Source organism: Sphaeramia orbicularis, chromosome 9 (assembly GCF_902148855.1).
Source record: "Sphaeramia orbicularis chromosome 9, fSphaOr1.1, whole genome shotgun sequence".
Lineage (NCBI taxonomy): Eukaryota > Metazoa > Chordata > Actinopteri > Kurtiformes > Apogonidae > Sphaeramia > Sphaeramia orbicularis.
In genome coordinates, this window is record NC_043965.1 from 33,900,510 (window position 1) to 33,925,678 (window position 25,169).

Consider the following 25,169-nt stretch of genomic DNA (forward strand, 5'->3'; position numbering starts at 1 on the left):
CCTCCTGAAGCTTCACAAACTTTCAGGGCGCAGGATGTTTGTCCTGGCCTATTATGTATATGTATTATAAGCCTAATGCAACGGTTAGGATTTTTTTGTATGAAATGTTTGGTATAATGAGTCTACCCTTACAATCATAATTAACACATTTGGAGAGAGGAGGGGGTTGAAAAAGAAAACTGAAGTAAACTGAAAAGATTTTAATAGGTTTCAGACAAATACTGGGGGGTTGAATTATTAAGAGGACAGAAATACCATACAAATGAAATGAATAAAATTACATAAAAATGTTACCTTTGGCAGATAGAAAAGCAAAAATTGCTAATGGGTGACTTCAGTATTTATTCAGCATATTTTTAGGATACAGTGAGATGGGGTGTGTGATATGATGATATTAGATCGTGAAGAATTAGAATGTATCAACAATCTGACAAAGCAGAGATCGTGGAATCGGGGGGTTATACGGGGGTGCGTTCAGTGCCGGATGTACCCCACAATGAGTGTGCACAGTGAAAGTGAAACTTAAAATGGCAAGTCTATCATAAATAATGTACTGCATGTATGTGGATGAAAGTGATGTTGTTTTACATTGCATTTGTATATATAAGTTATTTATTACAAAAAATGTTTGCTGTAACTGTGTAACAGCACAACAGGAAAGAGAAAAACTAAGGATCAGGCTCTCATTGGTTGGCGTTCTGTGATGCTGTGCTCTGATTGGCTGGTGTTTTGTGATGCTGTGCTTGCATTAGCTGATGTTCTGTGTTTCTGAGCTCTCATTAGCTGGCGTTCTGTGACGCTGCGCTCTGATTGGTTGACATTATGTGACGCGTCGCTCTGAGTGGCTGACGTTCTGTGACACTATGTTCTCATTGGCTGACATTCTGTAACGCTTAGCTCTCATTGGCTGACATTCTGTGACGCTGCGCTCTGATTGGCTGACGTTCCGTGACACTGCGTTCTCATTGGCTGATGTTCTGTGACGCTGCGCTCTCATTGGCTGGCGTTTCATGACGCTGCGTTCTCATTGGCCAGCGATCTGTGACAGTGCGTTCTCATTGGCTGACGTTCTGTGACGCCCCTCTCTTATTGGCTGACGTTCTGTGATGCTCCTCTCTCATTGGCTGACGTTCTGTGACGCTGCGCTCTCATTGGCTGGCGTTCGGTAATGCTGCGCTCTCTTTGGGTAGTGTTCTGTAATGCTGTGCTCTCATTGGCTGATGTTCCATGACGCTCTGCTCTGATTGGCTGGTGTTCCGTGATGCTGCGCTCTCATTGGCTGACGTTCTGTGACGCTGCACTCTCATTGGCTGACGTTCTGTGACACTATGTTCTCATTGGCTGACATTCTGTAACGCTTAGCTCTCATTGGCTGACATTCTGTGACGCTGCGCTCTGATTGGCTGACGTTCCGTGACACTGCGTTCTCATTGGCTGATGTTCTGTGACGCTGCGCTCTCATTGGCTGGCGTTTCATGACGCTGCGTTCTCATTGGCCGGCAATCTGTGACAGTGCGTTCTCATTGGCTGACGTTCTGTGACACTCCTCTCTTATTGGCTAACGTTCTGTGATGCTCCTCTCTCATTGGCTGACGTTCTGTGACGCTGCGCTCTCATTGGCTGGCGTTCGGTAATGCTGCGCTCTCTTTGGGTAGTGTTCTGTAATGCTGTGCTCTCATTGGCTGATGTTCCATGACGCTCTGCTCTGATTGGCTGGTGTTCCGTGATGCTGCGCTCTCATTGGCTGACGTTCTGTGACGCTCCTCTCTCATTGACTGACATTCTGTGATGCTCCTCTCTCATTGGCTGACGTTCTGTGACGCTGTGCTCTCATTGGCTGGCGTTTGGTAATGCTGCGCTCTCATTGGCTGGCGTTCCGTGAAGCTCCGCTCTTATTGGCTGACGTTCTGTGACGCTTAGCTCTTATTGGCTGATGTTCTGTGATGCTGCGCTCTCATTGGCTGGCGTTCTGTGACACTGCCCTCTGATTGGTTGATGTTCTGTGACGCTGCGCTCTCATTGGCTGGCATTCCGTGACGCTGCACTCTTATTGGCTGATGTTCTGTGATGCTGCGCTGTCATTGGCTGGCGTTCTGTGACGCTGTGCTCTCACTGGCTGGCGTTCTGTGACGCTGCGCTCTTATTGGCTGATGTTCTGTGACGCTGCGCTCTCATTGGCTGGCGTTCTGTGACGCTGCGCTCTCATTGGCTGGTGTTCCGTGACACTGCGCTCTCATTGGCTGATGTTCTGTGACGCTGCGCGCTCATTGGCTGGCGTGCTGTGACACTATGCTCTGATTGGTTGATGTAATGTGACGCTGCGCTGTCATTGGCTGGTGTTCTGTGATGCTGCGCTCTCATTGGCTGGCGTTCTGTGACGCTGTGCTCTCATTGGCTGGTGTTCTGTGGCTCTGCGCTCTCATTGGCTGGTGTTCTGTGACGCTGCGCTCTGATTGGTTGGTGTTCTGTGACGCTGCGCTCTCATTGGCTGGCGTTCTGTGACGCTTCGTTGTCATTGGCTGGCGTTCTGTGACGTTGTGGTCTGACTCAAAATTGTACTTTGGTATCTCTAAATTACTCTGAATCAATCAATTAATACTGAATCGAACTGATATTGAATCGAATCGTATCGCGATTAATCGATTCAGAACCTTATGAATCGTAATCGAATCGATCATGGAAATTGGCCATGATACCCAGCCCTAATACCTAAGTACAGTTTTGAGTTGTAACCTGATTGAGTACCGCAGTCATGCAACACATCAATACTGGTATCAATATTGATATTAGAAAGGAAATAAATACATTTCAGAAGTAAATAGCAGGATGTGCTCTTAAATAATGAACAGCACAGAAACATTGCCATGAAACATTGGGGGGGGGGGCTCCGTTATTGTTGGTCGGAGCAGAGCGGGGCTTGGGTGCATGCGCTCCATGAATGTCGGTCGGGGGGGAGGGGGGGGTAGTATGGATCCAAGTTATTATTCCAAGAACGACCGGCTTCCGTGACTGGCCGGGCGGCCAGTTCCTTCACACTGTGGGTTCAAGTTTGAGCCGGGAGGAGTATTCCCCACCCTTCCTCCGTGTCTTTTCCACGCCAGAGCCGTCGCGAGCAACACCCCGTCTTCCCCAGGGGTTCTACAAGATGGAGCCGTGCGCGGTTCCGCGTACTCCCGGTCCTGCTTTGAAAGATCGATCTCATCCACTATTAATCGATTACGCAAAATTAAAATGAGATCAATCTAACATCGATTAAATCGATTTTTTTAACCCAGCCCTAATCAGATTACAACTACTCTCCTGTCAATTCATTAGTGAACACTGGTTTATTACCCTTGGCCCTCGACACAGGGTATTGTCATCATTTCCTTGTCCGTCCGTACGTGCAGAAACTTTGCCATGGACTGAAGGCCAGGGGTTTTCAAGTGCGGGCATGTTATGTTAAAGATTGAAATGATTCACTGTTTCAGAAACAAGCTGTTAAAACAGATATGTAAGGTTATGTTAATAGCTGACTTTCAGATTGATAGTGACATTTCATTTACACTTAAAATAAAAATCTTCTCCTGCCAAAATAATGACTTTTTAGGTTGACCATCTGGCCTGGCTACGCCACAGCCATCTTGCAAATACGAATCATCCGTCTTGCTGTCGATCGACGTGAGCCACAAGGTGGTGCGCAGTGAGACAGTCCTCGACTTCATGTACAGCCTCAGACAGCATTGGGGAAGTCAGCGTTTTCATGAGATCTGTGCCAAAGAGCTTGTTGGCCTGATAGTCCTTACTAAGTAAGATTCACATGTTAAAAACTATGCAATAACTTATCCATGTTTTATCTGTTGTTGATGTGATGGATGTCTTGGGCTTTTACTCGTCTTTCACATTTTTAGGTACAACAACAAGACTTACAGGATTGATGACATTGCATGGGATCACACACCAACCAACACATTTAAGAGAGGAGATACAGAAATTTCCTTCAAGAACTACTACAGATCTGTTGGTTTCACATGTTTGGTACAAGTATTTTATAAGTGGGGGATTAAAGTACACTAGTACACAAACACAATAAATGCTATTTTGACCAAATTAAATTGTGGCACAGTATGATGGAATCTTGAGGGAATATATAGCATCATTAAATATCTAATTAAATGACCCAACGCTTATTTTCCAGCCAGTGTTCAAATACGTGTTTTTGTCCTCAGCAATATGGTCTTGACATCACCAATGGGAAGCAGGTGCTACTGATCAGCCATATTAAGAAAATGAGTCCTGTGGGGGGGCCTCCTCCTGGCCCAGCCTTGCTCGTCCCTGAACTGTGCTACCTTACAGGTCACTGTGTGCACTATTTGGACAATTTAGTTGCCAGTGGTAAATGGAAACCATTAGTCTAAGGTTGTCTTAGAAATAACAGGTCTATGTGTTTGACAGGCCTGACGGACAAAATGAGAGGAGATTACAAAATCATGAAGGACTTGGGCGAATACACCAGACTGAACCCAGAGCAGAGGGAGGGACGCCTCAACAGATTTATTTCCAACATACAAAGGTAGGTCATAGTCATGTGTTACTGGTAAAACCGTGTTTATCTGAGAGCTTGGCCAAGACATTCATATGTAGCTTCAATGATGGCATGATTCCAAAGACAGTGAAGGTGATTAAAACTGACAACATTGGACTGATCAGTTTTAGCACCTACAATACTAATTTCTCTGTTCTTTCTCAAACAGTCAAAAGCAAATTGTTAAATGTGAAATGTAACATTTTAACAATTACAGATTTTGTGCCATCATTGGGGTTTGTATTAAATTCTGAAAATTCTTTCATAGGCACACTGATGCACAGGCGGAGATGGATAATTGGGGACTGGCTTTTGATAAGCAGCTTCTAAGTCTGAAGGCCAGAGTGCTGCCAGCAGAGAAGATTGTACAGGAATCGAGATCGGTACGATGTAATTGCAAATAAATGTTTAATATTGAATGAATTGAAGGCATTTTTTAATATGACCTTAATAAAGAAATTACTTACCGGCGAACCCCTAGTATGAGTACAGCGCCTGGAAAGCTGATTGGAGCAAGGAGATGCAGGAGTTACCTCTGATGCATTCTCCTCCCCTGAACAACTGGATGTTATTTCACACCTGTCAAGCTGCCAACGCAGTCCAATCCCTTTGGCAGTCCATGGACAGAGCTTCAGGTCCGTTCGGCATCAGCTTGAGAAGGCCTGTGATGTGAGTGCACAGTGTGTTGTGCTTATCCAATATATGTGTATTTCAGCCTTACAAAGTAATGTCTGCACAATGATCGATTGTTACGGTTCAAAGTCCATAAACATTTTTTGACACGGTGAGCTCTGAACGGGTGGACGTGTGTAATTGTGTGCTGTCTTTATCAGAATTGAGTACAATGATCATCAGGAGTCTCTCCTCAGAGCCCTGCAGCAAAATGTGGGACCGCAGACACAAATGGTCAGTGGGGAAAGTTTTACAAAACTCTTTGATCATGTTCAGTGCTGTAACTTGTGTAAGTGAAACTTAAAATGAACATTATTTGATTTACAGGTACGTTTCATTTGGATTATTACAAAGTGTGTTAAAAGTTTACGCTGGAATAAAAAATTAATATTGAATATAATAAATTGAATATTGAATAAAAATTGTCTTCTTCATATAGAGTTTAAGGTTTTGGGATGGAGTGAGTGAATGACACTCAATCCTTCCACTACGGTCATATAAGTTAAACAGATTTCTTTATAATATTCTTCTGATTTGATATCTAAAATTGGTTTGTGCACTTAAAAGCCACGTACTAGCAAAGAAGCAAATTTACAACTAATGGACTATATCACAGTCATTGTCAGTTTGACTGCATTTGAGTAACTTCCTCTTAAATCTTTTACCTTTGTGAAACTGTAGCTCAAACAGTTGATGATTGTTGGGATTGACTGCTACCATGACACAACAGCTGGAAGACGGTCCATCGGTGCTTTAGTGGCCAGTCTTAATCAGAGCATGAGCAGGTGAGTGTCTACAGTGGATACAACCAACTGTGTCCTCACGGCTGGGGTGTGTGTGTGTAGTTTCTGTCCTGTTTATATTTATACTTGGTCTGAGAACTGGAAGGTTTTTCCTACAACTTGTTGTGCCTCAGTAAAAGTCAGTGATGTAGAGTTTGGCAGGAAGCAGATTGTTTACATCTTAATAGATGTCTTGTCATAACTAATAGTATTTTTTGTCATGGCCTAGTCTTGAATTGCACCATATGTGAGTTGTGTTAATTTTCCTTGTCAAAGTGGTACTCGCAGTGTGTTGCAGCACAAAGGACAGGAAATCATGGATGGACTGAAGGGGGCTTTGACTGGTAAATTGCTGCATTATACAAATATATGTCTAATTGTCCAACCCCAGCATAACTGTCTCTTCTGTTGTGACTTTCAGGGGCTCTGAAAACATATCTGAAGTTTAACAACTGCCTCCCTTAACGCATCATCGTGTACCGAGATGGAGTGGGAGACAGCCAACTCCACAGTGTTGTGAACTATGAAGTTTCTCAGATAATGGAGTCCATCTAGTCTGTGGAACAGGACTACATGTTAGTTGCTGTCCCACTTGTCCTGCATTAAACCAAAATCAAAACATAAACAGACTGATAGCGCCCCTTCTGTGTGACTGTCATAGGCCTAAGCTGAGTGTGGTGGTGAAGAAGCGCATCAACACCAGATTCTTCTATCGCACAAATGGCAAAGTGTCCAACCCTCCCCCTGGAACAGTTGTGGACACTGATGTCACACGTCCAGAGTGGTATGTTTAGGGCGCTGCTTCTGTATATTTATGACTTATTGAAAACTGTAACTGTTTTCCACCTTACATTATTAGGTATGACTTCTACATTGTGAGCCAAGCAGTCCAAAATGGAAGCGTCAGTCCAACCCATTACAGTGTGGTGTATGACACAAGTGGACTGAAGCCTGATCACATGCAGCGCCTCACCTACAAGATGTGCCACCTGTACTACAACTGGCAGGTAGTTAACCTTTGAGTGATCAACTTTTGATTTCCTCAGAGGAGATTTAGTCCTATATATAGATGTATTATAACTTGGTTGTTGCAATTAGTGTTTTTGGAGTGGATGTGTCTAGTATGTAAGGATACATGCACTAAGTTAAAGGTTCACCAACAGATACTGTAGTTGATACCCCTGAGACTGTTTATATGCACACTAAAACTGATCCTTATCTGAGTTCCAGAGTTATCAGATTATGGAAGTGATCATGTAAACATCATAATGTGACATTCTTTATCAGATAACAGCAGTAGTCTACTTATGAGAAATCCTAATGTGTACCTGTTAATTTGATTTATTTCATGCTTTTACATATGTATGTGTAAAAAGAAAGAAATTGTAGAAAATAAAAATGGTGTAGTCAAATGTGAGTGGAAGACAATAATAGGAAGTCTGAATCTACACTTCCATACATACTCTGAAAGGCATCCAGTAATGGACTGAAATGTCAGAACCAAGGTTTTGTGATTATTGCATTTCTGAACTGAATGTGAATGCTTCAGATCCAGTTCTTACAATAATCTGATTACTCCCATTTATCAGATTTTTATGGTCATGTAAACAAACTCACCATCTTTGTGATAGAACAGAGAAATTCCAGTGTTTGATTTGTGTTGTAGGGGATTATCAGAGTGTCTGCTCCATGTCAGTACACCCACAAACTGGCCTTCCTTGTGAGTCAGAGCATCCACAGAGAGCCCAATGTGCAGGTTGGTGACTTACTCTTCTACCTTTAAGTGACAGGTTGTTGAACCTGACTGTAAGGATTTATAGTTCACATTTACAGTTTTAAGATTACAAATCAGTTTATTGTGTTAGAAGTTGGAGACAGTCAGCTGTGTAAAAACTTGTTTAACCTCCTATGACCCAGTTATGGGTTTTCTGTCCACATTTGTGGACAAGAGTTTCACAACTTTATACAAAAAAAAGAAGAGAAAACTGTCCACCACAAAGGACATTCCACATTACTGTAGAGGTTATTAACATGATGGTCTGCATAAACTGTCTGGAGTAACTGGTTCTGTCAGTCCTTAAACTGTTCTAATACCACTAAGATATCCTTTTTCTTTTATTTCTGGATATATTATCTGCAATATTGCAAAAGTCAACAAGTGGTTATTTTAATTTCCTCCACCAAGGAGGTTATGTTTTTGCCGGCGTCGGTTTGTCTGTCTTTCTGTCCGTGTGCAAGATAACTCAAAGTTATGGACGGATTTGGATGATAATTTCAGGAAATGTTGATACTGGCACAAGGAACAAATGATAACATTTTCATGGTGGTGACCTGGGGGGGGGACTGATCTGCCTTGGCGGAGGTCTGTGCTCTGAGTGCTTTTCTAGTTCTAACAATGTATTTTCAAATAGTCGGTTTTTGCCTTTTGTGTTCTAAATAAAGTATTAGTTTAACTTGGAAAAATATACATTGGTATTTGTTGATTATACAAGTGATCCTTGTGGTTGAGAATTTTGATAGTTTTCTGTTAATAGATGTGAGTTAAAGGCTGAAACTAGTTTGTGTTGAAGCTAAAATATCCAAATATGTTTAAAATGGCTCAGTTAAAAGTTTTTGTGGAAGGCAACATGACTTGAACTTTTCAGTCAATCAGACACAAAGATTACAAAATAGCAAATTTATTTAGTTTTTTTTTTAGAAAAGATTGCACATGCACACCCACACAATAATTTGTAACCATCAATATAGGCTGATAATTCTTATCATAAAGCTAGCACACAATTGCAGACTTTTAAACAATACGGTCTTCAAGACACCATGGGGAAAGCTTGCACTGTTTGATTATAAAGTTAAATGTAGAAAAAAGGCAGTTTGAAAATCAAGTATAAACATTTAAAAACAATTTTACAAATGGACAAAGTACAAAAAGAGCAACAGTCACTCGAAATGAATAGAAGCAATGTCTGAGGACATGGTCCATAAATAGGAAAAGATGTACATCAGTTTAAGTTAACATGGCTGTGCAGCCAAGAATTGTACAGAAAATATTACAGAATGTTTTGCATACATTCTTTTTTGGCAGTTTCAGTTCAACTCAGTTGTGTATAGAAAAAATACGCTGGATTTGTAAATTCATGACAGGATGAAATGGAAAACAGAATGGTGTGAGGAGGAGGTTTTCACGCACAGACGGACATCAGCACAATCCTTTTGGGCAGCTTTGAAAATACATTGGCTTTCAATTCATCATACATTCCATACATTCACTACTCTACATTAAGGTGTAGATAATTATATAGATATACAGTACTTGTATCCTGCACCAACATAACCTGGGACACACTGAACAGGCATCAATGACAGATTGGCTGGAATAAACATATTTCGGATCTAATAGATTTTGGACTAGTAGGACAGAGGGGTAACATAGAGGTAGCTTTGTGTCTGTGTTAACTACTGTAAAAAAGTCTTCTAGTGAAGCCAAAAAGTGTGGCATGTTGGGATTAAAATGCAGTAAAACGGGTGCCTACTGATGCTCTGTCACATTTCATCTGTTTTGAATACCTTCAGTGTTCCCTTTTGTACAGTAGTTGTAATCAGATGTGGATCAGTGTGGCATCAAAAATAATCATTTCAAGGGCTTTTTAAAGTGCCATCATTTTCCCGTTCGCCCCTGCCTTTGTATTCTAGAAGTATTGATTTAATTTACAATTAATATATTTTTTGTGGCTTATTGACGGGAGATTTGGAGGGATACGCTGAAATCCTATGGTAAACACGACAGTCACACAATACCCTGCACATTACAAGTAAGGAATAACATCTGGAAAGTGATGTTTTATGACATATTGATAGAAATGAATAATAGGCATGAAACTGAACGCTGTAATGGACAAAGTACTAACCATTGTGCAATTATAAGGCAAATACATGGAGGTTGGATCTACTAGGCATTTCCATTCTGCTGGACGTCGCAGGCTGACTTAACTGCGGAGACCCTGTAGTAAGTACAGTGTGTGCTTGTTTTTTATGTGCCTGACATGTTTGCTGTGGGATGAGAGGGGGATGTCTCTAGCACACCTATAGAGACAGGACAGAAGAACAGCATGTAGCTGATTAGTCACAGTATACTGCACAGCAAGTCAGCCACGTAGTATTAAAGTACTGCATGCTCCTAGGTCCGTACCGAGCCCATCACATTGCACACGCTCTCAAGGGGTCCAGAGGGAATGTGCTGAAGTACAGCATGCAAACCTCTCATGCCGGTTTACTGCATGAGACTCGCCGCCGTCGATTGGGACGGAGATGGAGACGGCCAGATGCGCAGCGAGACTACACAAGTTTAACGAGTGTTTTTCATTAGTGGTGGACTTCCAGGCCTAACTGAGCCGTCAGTGTGTGACATTCTACGCTCTGTGCACAGAGACATTAGACTCTTGACGCGTGATGTAAAAGTGCAATCAGGAGAAGGACCTGGGCCCCGTCTCTGTCTACAGCAAAACTCCAGCCAGAGACTTGAAGGAAAGATACTCAATACTAAATCAGCTGACACCATGGGGCATCAGGACCATAATATGAAATGTATTATTGAAAATATGTAGTTAACTGTTAACAAAATACAAATATTCTAGTATACAATAGATGTACAAGAATAAAGCATTTGCTAAGCTCACAAATGCCACCTGTCCACTGTATATTTTTTCTGGTGAACTGATATTTTTTCATCACTTTAAAGAGTGGATGACACTCTCCAAATATGTCAAGGAATTATTTTACAGCGCCAAGTCTTTGCAATAGTTTCTTCCCTTTGGAGAGCAGTCCCTTTCTCTTTTTGGAGTACATGTCCAGTGGGGCCCTGATGGGACTGCCGGGCCCCACGGTGGCAGGGCCGGAGCCAGGGATGTGTGGACGCACTGTGGGAGAGGCTGCTCTTCTGGGCGGACCCGATTTTTCCAATGGAACCTAATGGGAGACCCGTAAGGGACAGTTGAGGGAATGAAAAAGTCAGCCGTCGGACACTTCAGTCACTACTCCCCTCCTTCCTTCTCTTAAGTCCTTTCTGTCTCTGCAGAGCCCCCATAGCTCTGAAGTCTACCTCCCTGGATGTTGTCCTGTGCACTCTGGTACAGATACACACTCCCTCCCCCTCTCCCTCCCACTCTGTCAGGTAGAAAACAGTGTTTTATGAAGCTACTACGAATAAGCTACAACAACACAGAATTTAAGCATGTTTCACTCAGCTCACACATGGACTAACTTCCACATCAATGTAAGGTGACGACATTTCCCAACAATGACTATCAGACAGGGCAGTTGCTCTCACATAAACAGATACATTTGCATTTTGGGACATATTTATATCACATTCACTTTCCTTCCCCTTAAATATATGGTATATAGATATTTACTGATACATCTGGGTTACAGAGAAACTACTTTTCACTATTCCATTTCTGTAATCATGAGCTAAAAGGCCTTAAAAATTGCACTTTGGATAGGCAGATGGTTCAAACATTCTTTTGCAGGACAGTATTTGTAACAGCAGATCTTGTGACATCAACTTTGTGCTCATTTTAGTACTTTATTTTGAGTATAATTCATGTAGTTGGTAATTTAGGTCATTGTTTTTCACAAATTTGTTAGCAAGAGCCAGTTTGTTTCCTCATCTTAAGCTTTTTTCTTTTCAATAAAACATTAATTTTTATATAAAAGGGAGGAAGACATTGAAAAGAAACCTCCCAAGTTTGACGAAAGTAAAAATCCTAAACAGCATTAAACAACAAGTTAATATTGTGAAATCCCATAATTTTGTAGATTTTCAGTTTTTTTAATAACACATAACTTGTCACGGTGCATTAAAAGTGTCTAAGTTAAATATCTGTTATTCCAGTGTGTGTGGGATTATGTGCAACTATGGCCTTTTAGCTTCCCATGAGTTACAGGAGGAGACTTATTGCAGGAGACGGACATTGTCATGTACAACACTCAGAGAAACAACTGAAGATACCATACTTCTTGTCTAATGCATTGGCTAGGGTCTCTATCTCCTGTCAGCAAACAACGTTTTGGTGAAACAGAGATTGATACAACTCCCTACAGTCATAGCAGTACTAAAGGAATGTAGAGTACACATGTTGCATACCAGAAACTAAGGGGCACCCATGTCATCTGCATTAGACGAGGGGAGCGTAATCTTGGTATCCTCAGTTGCTCACTTACGTGACGGAAACAGAGCCTTTAAGGTGTGAAATGAACACTCTTCTTCTGTTTTGCCAAGCGGGTGAGAAAAAGAAATAAAAAAAAAAATATGGTGATGGCATTTCAATAGTTTGCACTATGACAATGGCAAATTACAACACAGGAAAGAAATATCTGATGACACCTATAAATATTTAAACAGTTGCATTATTTGTTAAACACAAAAATAACATCACATATTTACATTTAGGAAATAATTACTTCTGAAATTATTCTCTGATGGCAACATAGGCTATGTGACCTTTGCGTGCTACTTTACAAGAAAGCAATTTACAAAAAAAGGTTGTTCAGGAGCAAATACAAAAGTTGTACTACACTAGACTTATCTTTATATAAAATCTTCAAGAATTCATGCATCTGGACTATAGAACATGCTGAGCTACAGACTACATAGTTCATCTTTCAGTACAACAAAACTATTTACTCTATTAGAAATTATTTGAGATCAAACACAGAATATATTCATAAAGCATCTGTTTGAATGCTAAATACGCATGTGCAAAAAAGTGTTAACTGCTGCTGTTTTTCCAAGACATGACAGAATAAGTAAAAAGTCACAGGAGCTCTTCCAGTTTACTCTCATTGAGAATGCTTTATGAATACAGTTTATCCACGTATTATACAATGCACAACTTCCCCCCTTTCACAGCAGTAAACATGAAAAATAAAAGTACCTCTGTCAAGTATTAGTCTTAAGGTTTTTCTTTTTTAGACATCTATTTATTTACAGTGAAATGCTCCAAAGTCAGATAATCCCATTGTACTCAATGAGACACACACACGCACAGACACAAAACTAAAGGAGATAGAGGGAACTGAAAAGAGTAAATGGATGACAGAGGGCTAGTACTGCGAAGGAGCATGTACCCTTTTGGTCTTTATCCGTGCTGGAGTGTCCTGGGGGTATCGAGATGGTGAGTCAGTGAGAAAAACCTCTACATCATCAGGCACTTCTTCTAGAAAGTTGGAAGGAACAAGTCCTTTGTGTCCATTGAGCTCGCCCTGTGGAGTAAACAGTCAGAATATACTCAGACATTTAGATCCGTAAGGAGCTGGAAATACTGACCTACATGTAGTGGAACGTCCCTTAGATACAACTGCAAGGAAGTTTTATTCAGTGTTAAAGTTGTAATTGACTTTTGTCACCAATTTTTCATCCAATCTGTAAAACCCGAGTCATAGCTTAAGTATCATGAATCCATAAGTCTTCCATGATTATGCACCTTCAATAGCAGCAACAACAAACATGTCGACCAAGCAAAAGCAGGTGCATGGAACTTCACGTCGCAACAAATTTCCGAAAATGCCTGAGTGACCTACTGGCTCTGTTTGTAAACAGAGTATTTATGGTGGAGTACAATTTGAAATTCCTCACTGTGAGGGAAGAGATTCAGGTGCATAATCATGGAAAGACTTGCGGATTCGTGATACTTATGACTCGGGTTTTACAGATGTGATGAAAAATCGGTGACAAAACTCAAACACAGCTTGAAAGTAAGGGCGAGGGATAGACTTACTGTTGGCTATTTAAAAAATGTATTTGTCCCCAGGGGCAATTTAAAGGCACATAAGAGTAGCATAACATTTATACAAGCAAGGAAATCTGACAAAATAAAGTAAAAAGAAAATCTAATGTATAAATGTATGTATTATATAATATATAATAGATAACAAAGCTGGGTCATAAATATTTTTTAAAAATTGAACTGTCTATAGAGCAAGGTGTCAAACTCATTTTAGTTCAGGGGCCACATTCAGCCTAATATGATATAAAGTGAGCCGGAGCAGTACAATAATATAAATAATAGGATAAGAACTTATAAATAATGTCAACTCCAAAGTTTTTTTCTCTGTTTTTGAGTGAAAAAAGTCAAATTCCGTAATGAAAATGATTACATCTACGAACCGTATTTGAACACATGAACGAATATGAACCTGAAAAATTCTTAAGAAAAATCAGTGCAATTTGAACAATATTACACCTTAGTTTATTATTTATACATATGCATCACAACTTACAGATCACAGTGGATCTACAAATACACAAAACATTTAGTAAGAGGCAGAATATTGGTACAATTCCACGTTTCTCTAAAGACATTTCAGGTTATTCACATTTTTTGCACAAGGCTAGTCTGTAAATGTACACATTTTTGTGTAATTTTACTTTTTTTTTTTTTTTTACACAACAACAAAGAGAAAAATTTGTAGCTTTCATTATTTATAGGTTATTATGATAGTATTTTACTAGTCTGATCCACTTTAGACTTAAATGACCTAAAATGATTTGAACATCTTTGAGCGTTAATATCGTCGGTGTTATTTCTGCATTTCACAAATTCATCCCAGGGGCCAGATTGGACCCTTTGGCGGGCCGGTTTTGGCCCCTGGGCCGCATGTTTGACACCCCTGCTATAGAGGATGTAAACATGTGACTATTCAAAATGCTATAATTATGAGCATCAGTATTTTTTTTTTTAAATCTGGTAAATACATGTAGCTACTTCGGCTCTAATCAAGGACTGTTCTAATTAACAGATGGAGGGACCTGGCGTCACTCATTGAATTCTGAATATCAGGTATATACATGAAAAAAATTGAATTGCATGTCGATATCTAGACATAACTTACATGTGAGTGACAGCTTTGTTTGAAAAAATATTTGTATAATTAATAGTTCACCTTTTAATTTTATGCATACAGGCAACTAATATTTCATGTCCAAGTCATCAAATTACTGCAGAAAATGAAAATGCCTGAAAAAAACAGCTACATTTTTTTTTAACCCTCTGCAGGTAATCACCGCTTTAAGAAATAAGTGTGTAATTACTTACATAGTAAAAGCCATCTTCATCTATTTCACCAAAAACTGTGATGACGTCACCGGCACTGAAAGTCAGTTCAGCCTGTTGGAAAAAGAACGAGCTTTGAGACGCATTTAACCAGTTGTAAGTTTGATGCTAATACCAGGTGAAGAATTAAAAAAAAAAAACAAAAAAAAAAAAACATAAACTCTACAGGGGTTTAAAGACTTTAAAATAATTTGCTTCCTTCTCCAAATCAATGTGATGCATCTCAAACACGAGTGTCAATTCAGTCTCGGCAGACGGACTGTTGCAACTGTAAATGCATCAGATGGTGGAACTTTGAAGACAGGAGTGAACACACTGGGCACATGTCTCCTTTGGGAGTCTTGAGAACACACAAACCAAACAGAGCTTATGTATGTAGGAGACAAGTCGACACAAAGACCAAACCGAGGAGGAGGGGAGATGCTGGCTCAGGCAGTGCATGAGAGGCGGTAGTCATGACCACCGTGGACGGAGGGCCGCGGCCCGTCATCCGAAGCCCACCTCCTCCTTTGCACTTCAACATGGGGAGGAAACACACACAGAGCAGACAGTAGCATACCCTCCTGACCCTCACTCACCTCCTCATTCAGTCTGCTGCCCTCATACTGTGTCGGTGGCAGTGCCAATAGAAAGGTGAGAGTAAGTGAAACCAAAGGGGGAAGGGCCAAAATACAGCAGGGGAAAGTACTTTCAAACCTTGAGCATATACAGAGCTAACTGTGACTTCTTATTTCACCTCACCTGTGCACAATGGTCTCAAATTTAACTATAAACTGAACAAACAAAACATCTTTGCCTCAGTGTTATAACAGGGTTTCTAACAAGTCTAGAACATATCGTGTAAATATGTTTGGTCTAAAGAATGCACTGATTTAGTGCTTGGCTGCTGGTGACAAAAGAAAAAAAAAAAATGCAAGAAAATGTTTGCTTTGGGTATAAAGGCCTCTCCAACTATAGCTCTTGAAATTTTAGTGGATGAATATTTTTTTTACATATAACATTCATTTTTCCATTCACTTAATACCTCTAGTATAGTATAAGACTAACAGTAGTTTATGTATACACACTGTAGCCCTAAGTAACCCTATAACACCAAATGTATCATATTTAACACATGAGTTTTGAAGCTCTCTACATGATCATTATGACAGTTTTTTTCTTGAAAAAACCTGATGTATACAAATAGATACAATAGCTAGATAATCCACCAAGAGGGAGGAATTTGTTCGCCAGAGGCCTTTCCAGTGACACTACAAGACATTAGTGGGGAAGGAGGCAGAACTTCACCAGTTCTGAAAAGGAATTACCAATTTGTTAGACAGGATTGTGTTATATTATGTTTTTGCTTGTTCAAAAATAATATTTGAGCATTGAGACCTATGTATCAAATATGATACAAAATGGAAACTCGTACATGGAAATTGATATTTGAAAGAAAAAAAAAAAAAATTGGGGGTTGTTCAGAAGGACCAATAAAGGCTCCAGTTTCAAAGAACTGGAATTTTCTGTCAATGATTTAATGTTTCAGGCTTTACAGGGTTAAGACAAAATGTTATTTAATGACTGACGCACATAAATAAAACTGGCATTTCTGCCTTGTAGGCTTTGTGAACAAAAACGGCACCAAGCAGATTTGGCAGGTGTCACTTGGATACGCAAAGCCTATTACTGAAATAGATACCAAACAAGGTCATGATCATTAAAGAAGCAGCAGTAGCAAGGTCAACAAAAAATGTTGTAGAAATAGTAATGGAAAATGACATCCAGCTGTTTTTATACAAGTGAACTGCAGTTAACTGAAATAATTGCAAGGTGATTAGGCAATAACTATGATATACCCAGGCCCAATGTGACAAGATATGAAAAGAGTTGCGTTAAAATTTATCTTAAAAGTGAAACCTGCAGAAACCCTGTATAACGTCTTTGCATTTGGTACATGATGGTGATAATCGACAAAGTGAATATCTGGAGTTGGAGGGGGACAGTACCTCTACATCAACATTTGGGGAGCTCTCTCTGGGGTCGTAGTCGTACAGCGCCACCATTCGCCGTGTTGACATCGGGTGTTGACGCCCACTTCTCCTGTTCCTCTCTGGGGAGTAGATGAAAACAGAGAAAACGGCAGCAACGGTTAGTGGGGATGTTGAACAAAGTGTCTTAAAATCTTGCGAACTACTCCCGAGAGGAAATGAGTTCACAGAGTACGTTTATAATTCAGAATGCTTCATGACAGCGAATATGAGGCAAATGAGCTAAAGACAGAGCAGTAATGACTAAGGATGGTGAGGAGTGAGAAAAAGCAGTGAGGATGAAGCAGAGAACACATAGCATCTCACTGGACACAGACCTCTCTTGGACTTTCTGGACCTGCGATTTATTGAGCGGCCATCTTTGAAACGGTCGCAGTTCACTTCACAGGAAAGCAGAAAAACACAATTAAGTGGGAAAAGTAAGGGAAAGCAGAAAAGGAAAGCAGCATCAGTAAAAAGGTCATTCATTAGAGCATTCCATAGGAGGGTAAGTGGGCACAATCAGAAAAGAAGGTTAAAGGGCACCACTGCTGGTCATGCTTACGACATTAATTGTGCTTTGTGTATTACTTATAAGCAAGAGTCCAAACCCCTTGTTTAGACTTCCCCCCAAAGCCACACCTCCATTGCACCATAACACACAATGCTTGTTCCCGAGTGCTGCTTAGCATCGGGGGGGGGGGGTTGGTTTAAAGTGAAGCTTGAAAATTGCAGTTGACAATCATTTCGATGGGTTGGTTAAAATGATTGGATGGTGTTTTTTCAGTCCTGTCCGGTCCACAGGTACTAACATTTTTAATTTTTGTGTTGGAGCATTTAATTAATTCATTGCAATCGGGGTGTGAAGGGGATTTTAAGCAAAATAGTAAAAAAAAAAGCGCTAGGAAAACATCTCCTACCCCACCTTTAATATTACGCGAATTATGCGCAGGAGCAGCACCTATGGGCAGCAGCCATTGCCGGTCTGAAGTGACGTACCATCGTTAATTCCGGGTGATTAAACAAGCAGCAGTCGGAGAGCGAGATTGAGTGGAAATTACGTGTTTGCGCTTAGGTTAAGATTTCCTAGGGACCTGACTTAGCACTAGCCGATAACATATCATCTTAGCCTGGTGTCTGCTGCACGGGGTCAGTGACCAGTCCATCGCAGCCCCGCCAATCAGACAAATCAACAACTCTGCGTCACTACTGGTGTTGGAACAGCCCATGAAGGAGGCGACGTGTCACTGATCATGTCTGACTGACGGAGCAGGGGCTTAGTTACTTGCACGTACTTGACAACGGGCTATGAAGAAATTTACCAGATAGAACCGCTAGTATTATATCCATCTAGATCACAGGTGTCAAACATGTGGCCTGGGGGCCAAATCCGGCCCGCCAAAGATTCTAGTCCGGCCCCTGGGATGAAGTTGTCAAATGCAAAAATTACACTGAAGATATTAACACTCCTTTTATTTCAGGTTACACCTTTAGACCAATATGATCTAAAGTGGGTCAGACCAGTAAAATACTATGATAATAACATAACAACTTCAACTCAACTTCAAATTTCTCTCTTTGTAAATGTAAATATTTTCATGTATTTACACTAAAACAAAGTATAATTTCACAAAAAAATGTGAATAACCTGCACAAATAGGAACAACCTGAAACGTTTTAAGACAAGTAAGTAAAATTTTAACAATATTTTACCTGATATTAAATGTTTTTGTGTGTTTGTAGATCCACTGTGATCTGTACATTATAATGAACATGTGGAAATGATAAAGTGAGGCAGAATATTGTTAAAATTAAACGTATTTTTTCAGTTTGTTCATGTTATTCACATTGTCTGAGAGGATAGTTGGGAGATGTAAACATTTTCATTGTTTAATTTGACTTTTTTCACTGTAAAACAGAGAGAAAATTTTGGAGTAGACAGTATTTATATATAATAATGTTATTATTGTACTGGTTCGGCCCACTGCAGATCGAATTTAGCTGAATGTGGCCCCTGAACTAAAATGAGTTTGACACCCCTGATCTAGATCATAGGAGTCAAACATGTGGCCTGGGGGCCAAAACCGGCCCGCCAAAGGGTCCAATCCGGCCTGCGGGATGAATTTGTAAAATGCAAAAATTATACTGAAGATATTAACGATCAATGGTGTTAAAATCATTTTAGGTCAGTTCAATCTAAAGTGGATCAGACCAGTAAAATACTATCAGAATAACCTATAAATAATGAAAACTGCAAATGTTCCTCTTTGCTTTAGTGTAAAAAAAAAAGGAAGTAAAATTACACAAAAATGGTTACATTTACAGACTGGCCTTTTGCAAAATGTGGAATTTTAACAATATTCTGTCTGTTACTAAATGTTTTGTGTATTTGTAGATCTACTGTGATCTGTAAGTTGTAATTCACATGTATAAATGATAAATTAAGGCGTAATATTGTTAACATTGCACTTTTTTTCCGTAAGAATTTTCAGGTTCATATTTGTTCATGTTATGCTCAAGTACAGTTTGTAGATGTAAACATTTTCATTACAGAATTTGACTTTTTTTCACTCAAAAACAAAGAGAAAACTTTGGAGTTGACATTATTTATAAGTTCTTATCCTATTATTTGTATTATTTTACTGGTCCGGCCCACTTTAGATCACGTTAGGCTGTATGTGGCCCCTGAACTAACATGAGTTTGACACCCCTGATCTAGATCTTTTGAAATAGCTAGCAATGAAAATTCACTACAGGCACCCTTTAAGATACTACTGCAGATAACTGAAAAAGCTCACCTAACTTCTCCACAGGAGTGTTAAGTGGGAGGAAGCCCTGTTTGAGGAGCTGGTCCATCATCTCATCATCCTCCGTTTGGATCTCAGACACCATGTTACATGGAATCAGGCCCACCCGGTCCCGGATCTCTGCCCTGTAGAAGCCATCTGTGTCTTTATTTCCAAACACCTAAAGGAATAACAAGCGTCAGTGATTAGCAAATTAAACCAAGTATAGAACATGTTTCCATTTTCTGTTCTTTTTCTCCTTTAGAACAGCATCTGTAGGTCTTGTTAGCCACCACCTTGATGATCTGGCCCTCCTTGAAAGGCAGCTCCTCATCAGCAGCATCCGGGTTTGGAGACATTGACAGGGGGTCGTAGTCAAACAAAGCCACAAACACGCGGGTCAGCTCGTCCTGCTCCGACTCCTCATAGTAATCCGGGGAACGCCGCCCCCGCCCGTGCCTGCGCCCGCCATAGCCGTCTGAAACATAGAGGAGGCCTCTGCTGCTACTACCAGCCTTATACAGCCACGCTGGCTGCAGAGGCAATGAGAGCAGAAGATGTCTCTCTGTTAGAGCTGACAGGGGAGAGGGCGATGAGATGCATGTGTGAAAAAAGAGCCAGAGATCCAATGTGTTAAATTATACTTCAAATTTTAATTTTTTGTGATCACGCAATCTAAACCAAAGGATGCTTTACACTACAGGCTCGTAGTACAGCGGGGTTCTTCGTTCACACATCTCTGCTTGCTGGCGTGACAGTCACTAAACATCACAGAACACAGAACGATAAACACAGCACAGACAGGAAACGCATGTCAAGCAGACTTTTGGGTGCAAGGGGAAACTGAATGACTGTGCACACCAGGAGGAAACAAGTAACGCTGCACTAGAGTTCATTGCTGTTTCACTGCCTTATCTCACAGAGGCTGATTATCATGCATGCTTTCCTGAGGTTGGACATGATGAGGACGGGACATCCCTACATCAAATCATGCTTAGGCCACATCTGGAAAACAATGTGCAGTGGAAAAAGGCAGCAGAGGCACGTTCCCAAGGGACATGACACATCAAATGCCCCAGCAGTTTCTGGCAACGCGGATATCAGGGACAGTGAGGGGGGAAGGGATGAACCTGATATCACTTCCCCATGCTTCTCATGGATCACCGTGTTAAATGTTTCAATGGCAATGTTGCAGCTAACTAAGCAACTGAAATATGTTTTTGGAAGATGTAAAATGTGGTTTAGTAGTGTAAACGTTTGACTTTTGATGGTGGCAGCGTTAATGGATGTGCAACCGAGTGACAACCAACAAGGCGAGGAAGCACTGATTGGTCCAGTAATTTGTCTTTCCTTCTCACTGTATCATAAACGGGTCATGCAAAATTAACTGAAAACAGGCTGCTGGCCCAGAAAGGTGGGAGGAGAAGGAAGAGAGGAGGAGGTGGTGGAGGTGGAGAAGCTACAGAAAAAAAGGAGGGTGGGCTCAGTTGCAGTGGGGTAGAAGAGTGGCCTGGATATGGAGGGTGAATAGGAAGAGTGGGTGGGTAGGAGGTTTCTTGGGATTGAAGGCGTAGGAGTACATACAGGGAAGGGATTTTCATTCTCCAGCAACGGGAAAAGTGGCCAGTCTTGTCTTCCCCCGTCAGCTTAAATCAGCTAAGCTAAACTAAACAAAGCAGCTAACTGTCCAGCACAGAACAAAGACCACCATTCACGGATGATATCACTGCATGTGTTTAGTTACGAAGGACTTGTGGCCTTTTCAAGGTGAATTGTCATCTTTGGAGAGAAGCTGCACCACATACCATATTGATCCTCTGAGGACATAGATCGCCATATCCTGCGCCGAGCTACACTGCCATAGTTAACATCCTCCTTGACGGGTGAGAGGTTCCCCTCACTCCCCTCACTGTTACTGTCCATGGTGATCTCTACAGAAGACACCAATCACAACGTTACGGTCAGAGATCCCCTGCACACACACTCTGCTCTACCCCATGGCCCATTCAATCATGCTGAGACAGTAGGATGATGAAGTTGCCCTGAGGTGGGGGGGTGTACAAGGCAACAGGTTTCACTCTGGAGTCACTGGGTGTAAAACAGCAATGCCTGCATTGTTGCGGGGTGGTCAAATTGGGTGGTAAACATGTTAACCCACAGTAAAAACAGGCATAAGGAGTTTGTCTGGGATAACCTTCCTGCAAAACTGCATGTGAACATTTGGCGAATCCAGCTCATGAGGATGGACAGCTACAGGGTGTGCAAACACCCCACAGAAAAGGGTCTACATGGTTCTTTAAGCTCTATGGGAGAGATGTACAGCTCGGCTCACATGGGTAAGGGAAACACATGGTATAAATAGCACAAACATCAGTGGCCCTGCAGGTGGAGATGAGGCATCTCCTCATGGGGTGACCTCACTAACCAATGGATGGGATGGGTCGTCGTTGAGGGGGGGTGCCGATGTGAACCGGCCTCCTCCCTGAGGGGTCCAGACGGTCCGAGCTTCCATGTGATGGTGAGTTCCCAATGATCTTTAGGGTAAAAAAAAACAGACAACAGGTCAGAACAACAGATCAGCCAAGCTGAAATAAAATTGTTGAAAAATAAAAATCCCAAAATCCTGTTAAAACAACTGAAAAACCATAAGAGCAAATGATATAGCTTCCATTTGTCCTTAGGGAGGCAAAAATAATAATAAAAGAAATCCATAAAACAACAAAAAAAATTCAATAAATCATCAAAATAAAGCAAAATCAACCCCCAACAGAACAACATGGACTAAGGGTTAGAGGGGAGGGTTAGGGGTTAAGCTAAAGACCATTTGTTTTGTTCGTTTTGTTCTGTGCATGTCAGCTACTTGATGAGAAAAGGAAGAATATGATGGTCCAAAAGGCAGAAATGATGACATTGACTAAAGAATGGAAACAGAGAAGGATTAACAGACTTAAAAAGAAGTGCTGAGAATGATTGAGAACAGATAAAGATGGGGTAAGCTGAGCAAAGCTATTACAAATTTAGCCTGAGGCTTAATATTACAACAATAAAAACATGTAATGTAAAAATGATGACGAACAAGAGTTTTTTGGCAAAACAAGTGAAAAAGACAAGCCAAGAAAAGATGGGCTTGAGGCTAAATGAAGCACCGAAGGCTGAAAATTGTTGATGTGCTCTTATTTTGTATCTGAAGCAATGAGAGGCAGATAAGACTGAAAGAAAGCTTCAAGCGCTGATGAAACATGAAAAAAGATATAACACTGGCAGCTGGCAGAAAGGAAGCAGGGGGCAGGAGGGGGCGGGAGCAGCTCGTCCCCATGCACCACACAGAGAAACAGCTGCTGCTGCTGCTTTCCTTTTAATGGAACCTTTCCCTTCAGAGACATGAGAAGTCAAAACTTGGTTAAATGGCCTTTAGGAAACTAAAAGCTTTACTTTAAAATCCACCTGACATTCTAAATACAAGCAAAGAAATTTACACAAAATAAAACATCAAATCAGACCAACCATGAACATGTGATAACTTGTCATTAAATGAAAAGAAAATGCCAAATAAAAGAGAGGGGGTACTCATAAAGAAAAACAGACAACATTAAGGAAACAGGATGGCTTCAGCTTGCTGATGAAATGTACAGCAGAAAGTCTGAATCACACACCAGTGCCTGGTCCCGGTTGAGCCTGGACAAAGACTGGGCCCTAGCCTCCCTGTGAGGACTGTAATAGACCCTGTCCAGTTCGTTCAGCCTGCCCTCGCTCAGGGCCCCCTCCCTGGAGTAGTTTCGTGGCCCGGCCTCCCGACCAGGCCCAAAGTGTTCCCTGTTCCTAAAGTCACCCGTGTGTACCGACTTGGCTGTAGTCATCGGCACATCAGAGAACTCCTCCTCCACGCTGCATTGGCGTGTCAGAGTTCTTTTGCGGCCCATGGCCAACGCCCGTCTTTCAACCGGACCTTCACAGTGGATGATGCGGACAGGCCCCCGCATTGGGCTCCCATGTGCGTAGTACCCACGGTGCCCCCTGCCTAGAGAGCCTTCTTCCTCACTGCCACAGTCTAAACCACTGTCAGGACTCTTGGTGTTCTGCCGGTTGGGTCGGCCCAAGCTGCAGTCCTCCGTGTTGTAGCAGTAGCGACTGTCGGTGAAACGTGGGGAGGAGCGCTGACGCTGCAGGAGGCGTGAGTTTTTGTTGGGTGTGAGGTGGTTGTGCATGTGGCTGTCCTGGGAATACATCCTCCTCTGAGTGTGTGGTGTTCCTGGTCGCCCACCCTCTTCAAAGCTCAGGCGCTGGCCCATGCTGTCCACACTGTCCGACTCCTCCTCCGCCACCTCTGGGATACTGTGGAGGCGTTTACTGCGGAGCGACTTCTGCTTCACCACCTCCCTCTGGAGGTCCCAGCAGTCTCTTTCCTCAGCTAAGTCCTGACGCTTGTAATATGCCTTCAGTCATGACCAAAAGGCAAAGTTCCACATGTTCACAGTTCAGTTAGTGTCAGTTCAATTCAAAAGGTTCATTTTAGAATTTTTGAGGGGGTTGGAAAGTTTTTCGAAGGTTTTTAGAACAGGCAGGAAACAACACAGTATGTGAATAGAATAAATGGGGAGGGAAGACAAAATAAAGACAGAATTAGTTATTTGTGGCAATGTAGTAAGACATGCAGTCTCATTCCGTGAGGAGGAAATGGCATGCTCTGAACAGGAATCTGTGAAGGCGAAAATATGGTGTGATAACAGAAAAACAAAGCATGTGCACAGAGGTTAAATGTGGACAAGGGAATTTCACATGTGATCAATGAAAAATATCCAACAAAAAATTAAATGACAGACTGAGTTAGTGTCACCGGTGAGGGATAAATGTGAACATTAACTGTGGATGAAATGAAGTAACAGAGAAATAAAAAGCACGAGAAATCAAAAAAGAACAGTGGAGAACCTATGGAGAGGTGAGATGAGAGTAGTTTTTAGCAACAATTCCAAATGTAGCACAACATATACAAAATTTACATGTATGTGCTCACACAAAACAAAGATAAACAAACGTGACAACCCACTGTTACGTAAACCACCATTAATGATATTCATTTTAAGAATTTATGTTATTTAAATGTTAAAAAACAGATGGTACAAAGAGGAGATGCAGCATTGGTGTATAATAGATCAATACACCAATGTGAACACCACATTACTAGACATGTTTAACCAGACAAAAACAGGGATAATCTGATTATGTTTCACTGTTGATAACAGGTCTAC

At 41.3% G+C, this 25,169-nt stretch overlaps 2 protein-coding genes across 16 annotated transcripts in view; one reads left to right on the forward strand and one right to left on the reverse strand.

The window, feature by feature from the left end:
• The first annotated feature begins 414 nt into the window (after positions 1-414).
• On the forward strand, positions 415-7,803 carry piwil1 (piwi-like RNA-mediated gene silencing 1). The gene is given in 15 exon segments (XM_030144226.1): positions 415-509; positions 3,590-3,623; positions 3,625-3,788; positions 3,891-3,999; positions 4,209-4,335; positions 4,435-4,552; positions 4,833-4,947; positions 5,046-5,233; positions 5,398-5,506; positions 6,295-6,308; positions 6,310-6,362; positions 6,440-6,593; positions 6,680-6,802; positions 6,878-7,025; positions 7,685-7,803. Coding segments are annotated over 15 exon segments (1,668 nt in total). The 3' UTR covers positions 7,802-7,803.
• An 877-nt stretch (positions 7,804-8,680) lies between these two features.
• rimbp2b (RIMS binding protein 2b) overlaps positions 8,681-25,169 on the reverse strand; it is a 43,967-nt gene continuing 27,478 nt past the window's right edge. For 6 of the 15 annotated variants that reach the window (XM_030144482.1, XM_030144481.1, XM_030144478.1 and 3 more), the window contains 12 exons: positions 23,577-24,356; positions 22,349-22,457; positions 21,729-21,854; positions 20,220-20,401; positions 19,936-20,104; positions 17,476-17,538; positions 17,117-17,220; positions 15,707-15,733; positions 15,111-15,182; positions 13,144-13,278; positions 12,238-12,282; positions 8,681-10,980 (listed from right to left, as the gene is read on the reverse strand). In XM_030144482.1, the coding sequence (XP_030000342.1) occupies positions 12,256-12,282; positions 13,144-13,278; positions 15,111-15,182; positions 15,707-15,733; positions 17,117-17,220; positions 17,476-17,538; positions 19,936-20,104; positions 20,220-20,401; positions 21,729-21,854; positions 22,349-22,457; positions 23,577-24,356 (1,794 nt within the window). In that variant the 3' untranslated portion in view covers positions 8,681-10,980; positions 12,238-12,255. Of the gene's footprint in view, positions 10,981-12,160; positions 12,283-13,143; positions 13,279-15,110; positions 15,183-15,706; positions 15,734-17,116; positions 17,221-17,475; positions 17,539-19,935; positions 20,105-20,219; positions 20,457-21,728; positions 21,855-22,348; positions 22,458-23,576; positions 24,357-25,169 lie in introns of those variants that run through there. The other 9 variants (XM_030144484.1, XM_030144483.1, XR_003936333.1 and 6 more) reach the window with 8 other exon arrangements.